This window comes from Talpa europaea (genome assembly GCF_964194135.1).
Source record: "Talpa europaea genome assembly, chromosome: 8".
Taxonomy (NCBI): Eukaryota; Metazoa; Chordata; class Mammalia; order Eulipotyphla; family Talpidae; genus Talpa; species Talpa europaea.
The window spans coordinates 100061449-100073471 of record NC_140075.1 but is presented as its reverse complement, the minus strand read 5'-3'; the positions used below and the strand labels follow the sequence as shown (position 1 = coordinate 100073471).

The 12023-nt window shown below is 38.4% G+C and overlaps 1 protein-coding gene across 7 annotated transcripts in view; it reads right to left on the bottom strand.

Annotated features, from left to right (window-relative positions):
• The window catches only part of RPS6KA5 (ribosomal protein S6 kinase A5), a gene marked incomplete at both ends in the record, with an annotated part of 135749 nt that overhangs the window by 10985 nt on the left and 112741 nt on the right, over positions 1 to 12023 (bottom strand). For 6 of the 7 annotated variants that reach the window (XM_084240583.1, XM_084240578.1, XM_084240579.1 and 3 more), the window contains 6 exons: positions 1854 to 2024; positions 5625 to 5718; positions 6404 to 6537; positions 7087 to 7212; positions 8561 to 8722; positions 11474 to 11624. In XM_084240583.1, the coding sequence (XP_084096709.1) occupies positions 1854 to 2024; positions 5625 to 5718; positions 6404 to 6537; positions 7087 to 7212; positions 8561 to 8722; positions 11474 to 11624 (838 nt within the window). The remainder of the gene's footprint in view (positions 1 to 1853; positions 2025 to 5624; positions 5719 to 6403; positions 6538 to 7086; positions 7213 to 8560; positions 8723 to 11473; positions 11625 to 12023) is intronic. The other variant, XM_084240581.1, reaches the window with a different exon arrangement.

Sequence of the window (12023 nt, the reverse complement as noted above, 5' to 3'; positions counted from 1 at the left end):
TCAAACCCCTTTTCTCGTCTCAAATTGCTGCAAACTAACTTGGTATCATTTTTCTTGATCTTTCAAGAGAATGGGAACCCGTTTGAAAAATACAAAGCCGCCTACTAAGACTGTCAGTCAGCTTCTAAATATATCTGATTCTCACCTAGAATCCAGGATTTTGCCTATGCAGAAAATGAATGCCACAAAACTGTCTACCTAAAGATATATAAACAGATCTTAAAGTGCTATATCAATGGGAAAGGGATTAAACTTTTAATATGGAAATAACATACACTGCCATTCAAAAGTCAAAGTGAAAGATATTTTATTATGAAAATGTTAGCACAAAGGTACATTTTCATTTCTCCAAAATACATTTTGATCTGGGATTGTAACTGCAGAAGAATGTCCTAAGTAATCTGACAATTCCTCATCTCAAATGACTACTTCAAAGAAAGACTTTATAACAAAGAAGGATCAGGCTAGATGAGTATCTATGTATTAGTAAAAGAGGGAGTCAAATGTCAATTCCGCACCATTTGAGACTCATGAGATGACAGATGGCCAGTTATTGGAGAATAAAACACATGAAAATGAATTCTATGCAGCCACGGAACAAGTCTTTTCAATTAAAAAAAATTACATGTTTGTTCTTTGTCTATCACGAAAACACTGAAGTGCTGTGCTTTCACATTTAAAAACAGGCAGCTAATCTCCAATGTACAGGGCACATATTTTTAGTGGGTGTTACGTAGGAGAGTGAGAATTATGATGAAGGAAGCAGAGGGGTAGCTACCATAGTTGCAAGTTCATAAAATCACAATTCACTTTTGGTTGATTACTAGTAATATGAACACCAGTAACAGAAAGTACACAGCCAGAAATTTAAATACTTTAGGAACCTAAATTATGTTTGAATATGCAGCGTTCAATTAAAAAAACCTCAGGTATTTAAATAAAAGTCAACAATGGTGCTTTTTGAGAAATGATCCTTTCTGGCCTAACATTAAAAAAAAAACCCAAATAAGTAATTAATTTAAATATACTTGACAATGCATTATAATCACATGGTAATTAAAAATGAAGTTCTATTTTAGAGAGGAAATATGTATAATTTTGCATATGATAAAAGATGATTCATTGTTATCCTTTTATAAATTACCAGGTTTTGTGCTTTAATTTTTGTTAATATTTGAATGATTTTCTAAAATAGAGGAATTTTAGATTTGGGATGCTAAAAAGGGATCTTTCTAGAGTTACAACCTCCTTTACTAACCTTTTGAAACAATATATAAAAAGCTGCTACTTCTGTATCGCTACAAGTTCTATAAATACCATAGTACATGGGCAAAGAAAAGCACATATACATATGGAATAACTAGTTAAGCCACCACAATTCTTTCCGTTTAAATTCTTAGAATAGAATTACATACATTCCTATTCATGAACTAATCAATTTGATTATAAATGTGAAAAATAAGCTTTTGAAATACATTACTTGAAAAATGCCTCTAATATGGTATACATACAGAAGCACTGTTATTTTCTGCTACAGAAATTTCCACTGCTATTTTTAGTCTACAACTGTTTCATAAAGTATTTCTTCCATAAAAGGTTCTCACACTTACAAATAAAACCTTGAGATGCTCAGCTGGCAAAAAACAAACAAAAAAACCACCCCAAACCAAAAAACAGAAAATAAATTTTAGACTGAAACAGAAAAGAAAAATCCAAGAAACATAATATTTGCAAGTATCTATTAGCAGAAAGCTCTGAAAGGTTAAAAAACAACCAAGAATTTAGCTCCACATTTGGGGGGTTTTAACAACGAGGCTAGGCTGAATTACAGGTGAGAACATGCCACTGTGTACCTCGGGCTTCAAGTCTCTGTGCACCACGCCCACGTCGTGCATGTGGCTCACGGCCGACACGAGCCTGCGCATGATGTGGCTGGCCTCCGTCTCACTGAAGTGCTTCTTCTTCTTGATGCGCTCGAACAGCTCTCCCCCCTTGAGAAGTTCCATCACTAGGAATGTGTGAAGCTAGGACACAGGGTATTGCAGAGGGCCACAATGAGTAGGAGCCCAAATTTATTAATGCATAAAACACTGACTATTAACCGTCACCAACAAATTTAAATACTCTCTTGCTAAAATAATCAACAGCCATCTTTGTATTTTAGAGGAGTGGAAGGATAATGGCTTTTTTAGAATTCTATTTCGGTAATGGAAAATTTCAAGTGCTGCAGCGAAATCCTTACATATCCTTTCCTTGACCAATTCTTTCATTTGAATTCTTTTCCAACTCTATTAAGTTTACATGTCTTTCTTTTTCAAGTGGACTTAGGGCTGATAATAACATGAAATCCTCTGCTTTAAGTGATGTGGAGGATTATGGGGGGACTATGGCCTGACACACCCTTACAAAATGAAACCTATCTTCTGAAAAAGTACTTTTTGATGATGTCACTTTGAAGCTCCTGATGGGGCTCATTAGACTGGTTTTAAAGTTCTTGCTCTACCCCTGGAAAATACCCACAACTAACAGTGTGTGCTTTTAAACAATTAGTTTTGATCCCAATGGCATCATCTTAAAGAATTAAAGAAGTTGTGTATCTACTATGCTTTGTGTACATTTTCATAAAGAAACTAATAAAAGAGCTTTTGAAAAGCAAAAGGAATTATTTCAGTTCTCAAATCAACACAAATGGTTTTCAAAAAGATATCAAAAAGATACCAAATGAATATTCAAATCAATAGACACCAAATCAGATTCGGGTGCAACATATTAAAGCACCGACATACACTCAATAAACAAAATAAAATGGTTCCTTAAAAATTAGCAAAATCCAGAAAAAATGCTTATATATATGGTCCTGCTATACTGGGAAAATTTTAAAGGGAGAAACTTTTAATAAGAACACTGGTTCCAGGTTACAGGAGATCAAGCTAATTTGAATTTCTATGTCAGACATAAAAGCTCAAGGTCGAGGCTCAGCTACAAGTATAGACAATGACCTTTAAAGATGAAATCAAATACAAAAACAAAAGGGCTTTCAAGTCAAAACTGGATCTGAATGCCAGTCCAGCTGCTTATGATCTTGATATGTTCCTGACTGCTATGAACTTCGGGGCCCTACCAGTGACATGAAGGCAACAATGAGAAAACATCACATGGCAGCTTGGATCAGGACCCTCCAAAGATGTCCATGTCCCAATCCCCAGAAGCTGTGTCTGGTACTGTAGAAGGTACAGAGGCCTTGCAGATGTGGTTAAGAAGCCAGAGGTGGGAAGAGCATCTGATTATCCATCTATGGGTCTACACAACAGACTGGAGTGATGATGGAAGGGTCACAGGCCAGGAGAGGGGACAGTCTCCATTAGAGCCTCTAGGAAGAACCTGTCCTGGAAACACCTTGACTTCACCTCAGTGAGACTGATATTAGCTTTGGCTCACCAGACAGTAAAATAGTCAATTCTGTGTTGCTTGAATCTGTGGTAGTTTGTTACAGCGTAGCTATTCCTATTCCTACTAGTACTCTTATTTATGCTACTCCTGGAGGAGTAAAGGAACATGCCTTGGTCACAGGCTAAAGACTCACTCTCAGTCACCTTCCTCTGTTAGTTGGAAAGAAGACTGTGCAGACTGGAGGATGATCTAGGCAACTGAGACGCCATCATGGAAAACACCAAAGGTATCAACACCTGCACACTAAAACAACAGTATCTTCCTGCACCCCTATGTTTATTGCAGCACATTTTACAATAGGTAAGCTATGGAAACAACCCAAATGCCCCAAAACAGATGACTGGATCGAGAAGATGTGGTACATATATATTAATAATGGAATACTATTCAGCAATCAAAAAAAGATAAACTCAAGCCATTCGCAGCAATGTGGATGGAGCTGGAAGGGATTATACTCAGTGAAATAAGCCAGAAGGAAAAAGAAAAATATTGGATGGTTTCATTAAAAAAAAATAAATAAAATAACAGTATGTTTATGCTAGTACACACAGGATTGTATCATGGACAATTTATATCGCAATAACTCTTGAATATAAAACTAGCAAATAATAAATTTAACTTGTGACAAATGAAAAATTAGGGATGCAGTTCCACAGATCTGATATCAGCCTAAACAGATCCCAAATGTCTTTGCTGGGATCTAGCTGGGGACACAGCTGCAAACACAGGGGGTGCTGGAAGTTCTTCTAGCAATTCCTTGATAGACAGGAGAGTCATCTTCCATAGGAGACTGGCCAGGCTCTTCTCAAGCTCCTCCAGTGCACAGGGGACTCCTTCCCTCCCCTGGAGTTGAGCAGCCTGAGGAGCCGAGGCAGTGAGGAGCACTGAGCAATGCTCTCCCCAGGCCTGACTTCAAAGATACTCCTTTTGGGACTAGGAGAACCAAAGAGCAAGCTGCTGATGAGGTTGTTTTTGGGTGCTCACCATCTGATGTGAAAACCAGGCTGTGTTTCTGCCTCCCCAAAGGTTATAGAGCAAAGTAATTAAAAGCTTGTCCTGAAGTTGGACTGCTTCTGGGCTTCAGAGCCCAGCATTATCACTGAGTAACCAGGAGACGCTGGGACTTCTATGAGGTTCACCTCACAGTTACTAGAAGGATCGACTAAGATAATACTTTGCTGCAGGACCTGGGCCACATAGGTATGCAGTGATAAATGGCAGCAGTGAGAGTCACTAGGCCAGGTTTCACCAGGATGTATCCTTCTTGGCCACAGCCCTCTGGGAAATGTCCATGTGGTAGCGAACTAGGTCACATTTACGCTGGGACCTGGATGCTATAGCAGCACAGTTCAGAGAGCCCAGAATTGGAGACCAGGTTCTTTCTATTAGATTTTCATTGTCTTGCTGTGTGAACCTTGGCCGAGTCTGATGACCCTTCTGGATCTCAGTATCTTCTTTGGTGACGTTAGGGCAAACCACACCCAGGACTGGTGTTAGCTCTTGTGCCTTGCATGTAGTCTCACGTATGACTGTATCATCCCACCCAGTCCCAGGGAAAAAAGATAACTGTAATGGTGCAATTTCTATCATGGAAGGTAGCAGTGGAGGGGCTGGAGAGGACACAAGGGCCTGACACATGGCATTCCTCTCACACCTAACACAGAAGGAGCAACATGTCAAGGTCCTGCGGACTAGCAGGACTGGGGACAGAATGGGCAGCATGCCCTGGCCTATGACTGAGCAGAATATGCCACCTGGAAGATGAAGATGGAGGGCAGTATCTGCCCTTCTGCGTCCTACCTGTCCCTTAGCTTGTACCTAAGACTCTAAACTCTACTCTAGAAGTAAAGGGAAGTGGAAGGCTGAACATCCTGAGTCCTGAGAGGTGGATGGGATTAGCCACACTGGGTGGCAATAGCACTGATGCAGCTGGCGACAGTGCCGCTGGCTCCTGGCCCTCTGTTCTCCTTCCATGGCGTCGCGACTCTTCTGAGTGAAGGGTGGACTGGAAGGAGGTACTAGCTCTGGGTATGTGTGTGTGGGGGTTTCCTCTGTCCTTTCCAGTGGCTGGATCAGGTCACATATCCCTGACTTTAACGCAGTAGTACCTGCAAACTGACAAAAAGTATAATCTTATGTGTGAATTAATATGCACAGAAAAAAATGTGGAATACCTGATCATGAAAAATTTCATGCAATTTCACGATATTGGGGTGTCCTTCACAGAGCTTCAGAGCTGTTATTTCTTTCTGAGTATTAGCTTCCATCCTGCAAGATGAGGCAGTTAGCAACCATATACCTCTCACCAAGTTTTTTATGTCAGTACTGCCCTAACTTTAATTTTGTTTTTATTTAGAGTGCATTCAGAATCTAAGTGGCAAAGCACAGAATCATATTTATGGTTTCGTGCAGAGGTATGTGTGTGTCAGTCATGAGTCATACTACCAGAACAAGGGATGCATTACCCTTGAGAAAATGATTCTTCTGAGTCAGAAAAGAGCTAATCATATGAAGAAATGGATGCCCTACTTGCCTGGGAATTTGGTAACAAGAATATATAATCATGGAGGTAATAATCAGTTACTGAAACAACGAGCTGGCTTTCCAAGCCACCAGTAGATTGCTACATCATTTCAGAGAGAAGCATTTCGAATACGTAACTAATAGGAATAACAGGTGCAGAAATCACTAAGCAAGTCTGATTAAATAGCACTGCTGCAAGAAAGTTTTCTCATAAAACTCAGAAGCATATCACATTATGATTTGTGCCTAAGATGGATTACTTTATCAGAAAATATTTATTAGTTAGTAATACAATGGATTGACTGAAGAGCTGATTGGCTAATTTTGTGGATAAAGAGCTTTATTCACAAATTTCATTTTAAAATGAAAATCTTAATGGAATTCATTGAGCAGGATGAATACATCTGGAGACTACCAGAAACGGCCGTACCTTTTGCTGATTATTTTGACCGCAAACTCTTGGTTACTCTTTTTGTGTACACACTTGCGACAAATTGAAAAGCTTCCTTCTCCCAAAGGTTTGTCCTTCAGATCTAGGTCGTAGTGTTGATAGAATGGAGAGTCCTGATAAGAAACCAACATCATTTAACTTACTGGGAAGGACACGGAGGACTTGGTGGAAGATGGGGTGCCCAGGTGCGGCTGTGTGCTGTGCACCTGAAGGTGTGGCCCTAGGCCTCTAAATCCCATGCAGTGTTGTAAACCAATGTTGCCTCAATAACAAAATGAGAAGAAAATAAAATGTTGACTATTAAGAGGGGGAAATATTAGTACTACACAAGGGATAAATAAAACTACATATGGAAAGAAATTATTGCTAATAAATGAGGAGAATTTCAAGTATAATCTAAAATTTATCTTATTTTAGTTCAAATCCATTTCCATTTCCGTCATTTATTTAAGATAAACCATTTTCCATTATTGTACAAAAGGGTTCATTCAAACTTATGTTAATAATCATCTCTGGCAAATATTGCTATTTCCATTCGTTTTTAACAATTTCATCTTGGTTGGATGGTAAGCTTATTAAATTTACTGAACTTGAAAACATTAATTAATTAGTATTGGAATTTAAACCATAAATATGTGATTTAATTAACCACATGGATATACCTTCAGCATCGCGCTCCTAGCGACATTTGTCACTCCAGGACGCTCTACTCCCACGTGGAACTGAAGAGGATCTGTGACAGCCGCGTTACGTTTGAACAGAATAGATGGAGCGACAAAGGAATAGCCCTAAGAAAGAAAAGGAGAGGTACAGAGTAAGGATTTGTTCTTTTCTAGTGTAGTTCTGATGAGATTATAATATTTTTTCTCTAACCAAGAGAGAAAAGAATGAAAAACATTCAAATATTTGTTAAGATGAATCTCATTTTGTCATCCAAAATGCAAGGTTATTTCAATGCAGTAGAAAGACACTTTTCAAGAGGAGATATTGCCATCTTCTGGTAGAATTAAACCAATTCAAAATTAAAGGCAAAAAAATGACATCCTCCTGTTCCACACCCAATATCTGACTCAGAACTGTAATTCTATTGCATTACTAACAAAAGTTTGCTTATAAACCTAACTAACTTCTCAAAAAAAAGGTAGAGCTAGGTATTAAACAGTGAAGCAAGTGTTACTGGCTTTCAAGCTAGAAAAACAAGCTTTTTATACTTATTTTCATTATGCTTTTCATTATGCATTATACTTATTTTCATTTATACTTATTTCATTATATTTATTTTCTAATTTAGCAATTATTTGAAATTTATTTAAGCCCTTTAGAAAAAATAATTTTGAAATTAAGATTTAAAAAGGAATGAAAATCCAACAGCAAAATAACATGCTGAATAGACTAATCTGTTTGAGCCAGAAGACTCAATGGTTCAAAGGGTACTTTCCAAACACCTACTAAGTGCCCAGCCACATGCTGGGCACTTCCATATCAGTGATATGGAATGGATGTGCCAGACACCAGCTGGATGGCAGAATGAACCACACCAGTGGCTTACTTATGGAGTCAGAGAAGTGAGGTGATAATGTCATTTAATAAAATATTTTATTTTCAGTCTGAGAAAGATCCTTTCTAAATCATTTTTCAGATTAGTCACAGAAGTTAAAGAATCATATAATAATGCTTATGAACGAAAGAATATTATACATGAGTAGAGGCAGAAAGGTAGTATTCTATTTTTTATTGTTAATTTTAATCAACACTGCATTACAACATAAGTTTCAGGTGTGCCTCCTCATAAATCAACACATATATTAACATACATGTTGACATCAACATACATCAACACTGCATTAAGTTCACCACTGAAAGTCCAGTTCTACCCTTCACCAGATAGTATTGTATTCTGTATAAAAAAACTGAAAAGGAGTAAAAGGAACATTTATAGAAAGATAAACTCATAAATATCTACTATTTAATGAACCATCAAGCTTCGACTAACAATTTGCAATATCTCTTATCTAACTACTTTGAAGGGATTAGAGAATTCATTTCCAAGATGCCCAATAAACCGTCACAGCATCTGTTCATGCACAGCCCGAAAGGCCACCCTGCACTCGCACATGCACACACACACAGAGTTACCTGGAAGAGCCTCTCGGAGCTCTGAGGCAGCGCCGCGGGGGAGTATGTGGGGTCCATCTCCGTGAACTCTTCTGCAAAGTTACTCACGTCTAACTCATCTCGGATGACGGGCTTAAAAGGCGCAGGCACTTTTTTGGCAGCTAAATCATCCCAGTTTATTTTCTAAAACAGGCAAAGAAAATTGGTACAGAAGAGAAAGCACAAAGTTGAAGTCTATATTGAAAAAAATGACAAAGATATTTAGTATATTACTGATGAAAGGGGAGGCACATATATCAAACCAATGATTTAAATATATATATGTATATGCACAGCACAGCTCCTAACTGCTATTTAGAGCTCCCGCCAAAGCCGTCTGACAACCCGGATTGCTGTCCATCCCTGTGGAGGCCTGGTGTCCTCCTCGGACACCAGGACATCCCAGTTTATCCACAGAGATAAAATACATTTGCCACGAGCCCCCCCCCCCCCCCAGAGAGGCAATAAGCCACAATAAGCCTCATTAGCAATCGAGCTTTTGTTCACACTAGCATAGTGACACAATCACTCTTATTCAACGGGATCCAAGCATTTTAAAAGCTGCCTCTTCTCTCTCTTGTGGGGTAACAGGAGACTCCATGCCAGACATGCATTGTCTAAAAAACTGTTTTATGTTCTGTCATTTAAACCATCTCAGATACTAACCACAGAACTGAAGTTATCCATGAATGTATTTCTTCAAACGTCAGCACTGATAGTAATATATACCATTATCTTATGTGCCATGAAGAAAAATGAACCACCAAGTAAAAGAGTAAGAGGCCATTCATCCTAAGAGGTGTAATGAGGCCTCCCCGGTGGCGCAGCGGGTTGAGCGCTGCCATGTGAAGCTGTCCTCAGCCTCTGCAGTATGGGTTTGATTCCGGCCTGCCAGGGAGAAACCCACATAGCATGGCAGACCTCTCCTGCCTTGCCCTCTGCTCCCCTCAGCAGTGTCTTCGATCGGTCTGCCTGTTCTGCAAACCGCTCTGTCTCTAGTGAATCCTCTCACCCTCCTGCATGTCTGACTTGTACCCCAGTTCTTGCATAAATAAATAAATCTTTAAAAAAAAAAAGAGGTGTAGCGAGTTCAAAGAGTAAAATGTTGAGACCTACACTTCATTATGTTTCAACTAACAAAGTGTTTTCATCATGCCCTCTTGTGGAGGTAATAGAGATAAAACTTATTAGATTAAGGGTTTTCAAAATTTTCTGCTAGAATGGGTTTTAGGGCTCCTGTAATTCATCTCATTTATTTGCTCCACGTGGAATTTGAAGTTCCAAAAGGAGAACTAACCTTTTCACTTAACACCAGCTAGTAGAAGGGTCAGGTTCTAACATGGACTGTCTAGTGAATACCCTTTTAACTACATGGTCGGAATGTTTTCTGTTATAAACATTTGCTTCGTTTCTGGCTATTGATATGCAGTAAGAGAACCCACTAGAGTAAAGGGGTAACTTTAAAAAGGATGTTGTTAAGCTTAGTGTATAGAAAACTGCTGATACGATTCTCTGCACCTCCTTTTTGGAGGTCTTTACAAGTAGAGTCTGGTCTTTCCTAAAGCACCCCCATCATTAAAAAAGTCAAGGCAATTAAATAATCTAAAATTACTATCCCACGCAAGGAAAGAAAGCTTTCCCAAAATAGGAAAGATACATTGCAATATCCACATATACAGGGAGTTGTGGAGAAGAAGATTCTAGGAAAATATGACTGGGGTTTCATTTTGCTCGAATATTTTCTTGAATTTTACCTTATTCTAAATTTTAAGTCAAACTTCTGAACACAGTATCTGAAATAGTTTGTTCAAATATTAACCTTTCCACACCACGTTAAACTATGAAATAAGTGCACACACTGAGAAATTTATTTAATTGTAAAATGCATTTCTCACTATGTTTTACTGAACTTCTGTAAGATGGATAGAATATTTTGAAAAATGATTATACCCGGAGATTGAAGTGTGACCCTTTTCAGCATAGATGGACAGAGAGAGCATTCTTATTCTCAATCATTATTTTTTCTATGTAATAAACAACATATAAGTAGCAGGGGTTTTTCATTGTTTGGCATGCCATTTTCATTTGTTTGGATAATAGTATAAAAACACAGTGTGCAGGAAAAAAAGGAAACTTGCATAGTCCCTTTAGAGCATAAATACAATTAAGTTACTTAAAAGCCCTAAGTTCAGAGTTTTAGAAAGCAAGGTTAAGCCACTGAGGTCTGACTGTTTAGACTGATACAACTAGTCAGCTCAGCTTGTTTTCTCCACTTATCTAACATTTTGGTGGTTTGGGGAGGTTTTTGGACTAAACTGAATAGATGTGGTAGTGCTCTATGCAATGGTCTCATTAAGCTTTTTCAGAGTAAGAAAAGCATTGTCACAAGTAAAAAATAAGTAAGTCCCTACATGTGACAGGTATGTAACTGAGAAAGCAGTAGATCTGGAATTTTCTGAGATTTCTTCTAGGGAAAGATGATGAAATAATCATTATCTAAAACGGTGAAACACGGTGATTATAGCTCATGAACTTCAAGGGAAGCAACAAACTATCAGTAAAGGTCTTCTTAGTTCATAAGCCTAGATCCTGGGATAATAAATGGAAACCAAGATGCAGAAACTAACCAATTAGCAAGGTTGCTGAAGGTTATTATGACCCCCCCCACCCCGCCTCCCGCCCACCTTCCCTTTACTTAGGGAGAAAAGACCCTATAGGTCTCTACAGGTTTAGGTCTGATCCTTCCGAAGGGGTTCCTGTCATTAAAAAAATGCAATGTATGTGAAAGTAGGGAAAAACCACCCCAGAAGGGATCTTTTCACTCATGTCACCAAGAACAACGGGCACTCTGCTAACAGCAGGGCGTAGAAAAACCATCTGTTCAATAGGGTTCACCTGAAAAAAGAGATGTTCTTTGATTTCATCTGCATCACGTGGACCACATCCCAATCTTTTCTTGGGATCTTTCATCAAAAGACGCTGAATTAAGTCTTTAGCTAAAGCACTCATTTCTTGGGGGTATGGAGGCTCACTTTTTAATATTCTCCTGTAGGCAGATAAAACTTGTTAAAACAACCAGAAGATGAAGTTACAGAGACAGTATTTTTAGCAAAAACAAGGAAAGCAAAACATACTTTGAAATTGAACTACATGTAAAAAACAGAGCAAAGATATTTAAAATGAGATACTATGAAATCAAATTTCTGAAAATTAAATAACCAGAAACAAAACATTTTTAGATTAATTCAATTTTAGATTAAGTCAATCCTAATGGAAAGCCACCACGCCACCTTTTTTTGGAAAAATTGGGACTAGATCAGACCTAACAATGAAGTACACTGTATGATTAAAGATTGCACAATGGAAACCACTCTTATCAGGAATGTGAACTCGGCACTCAAACTTGAAAGGACAAAAGAGAGTCACAACTGCACCTGGTCTATGC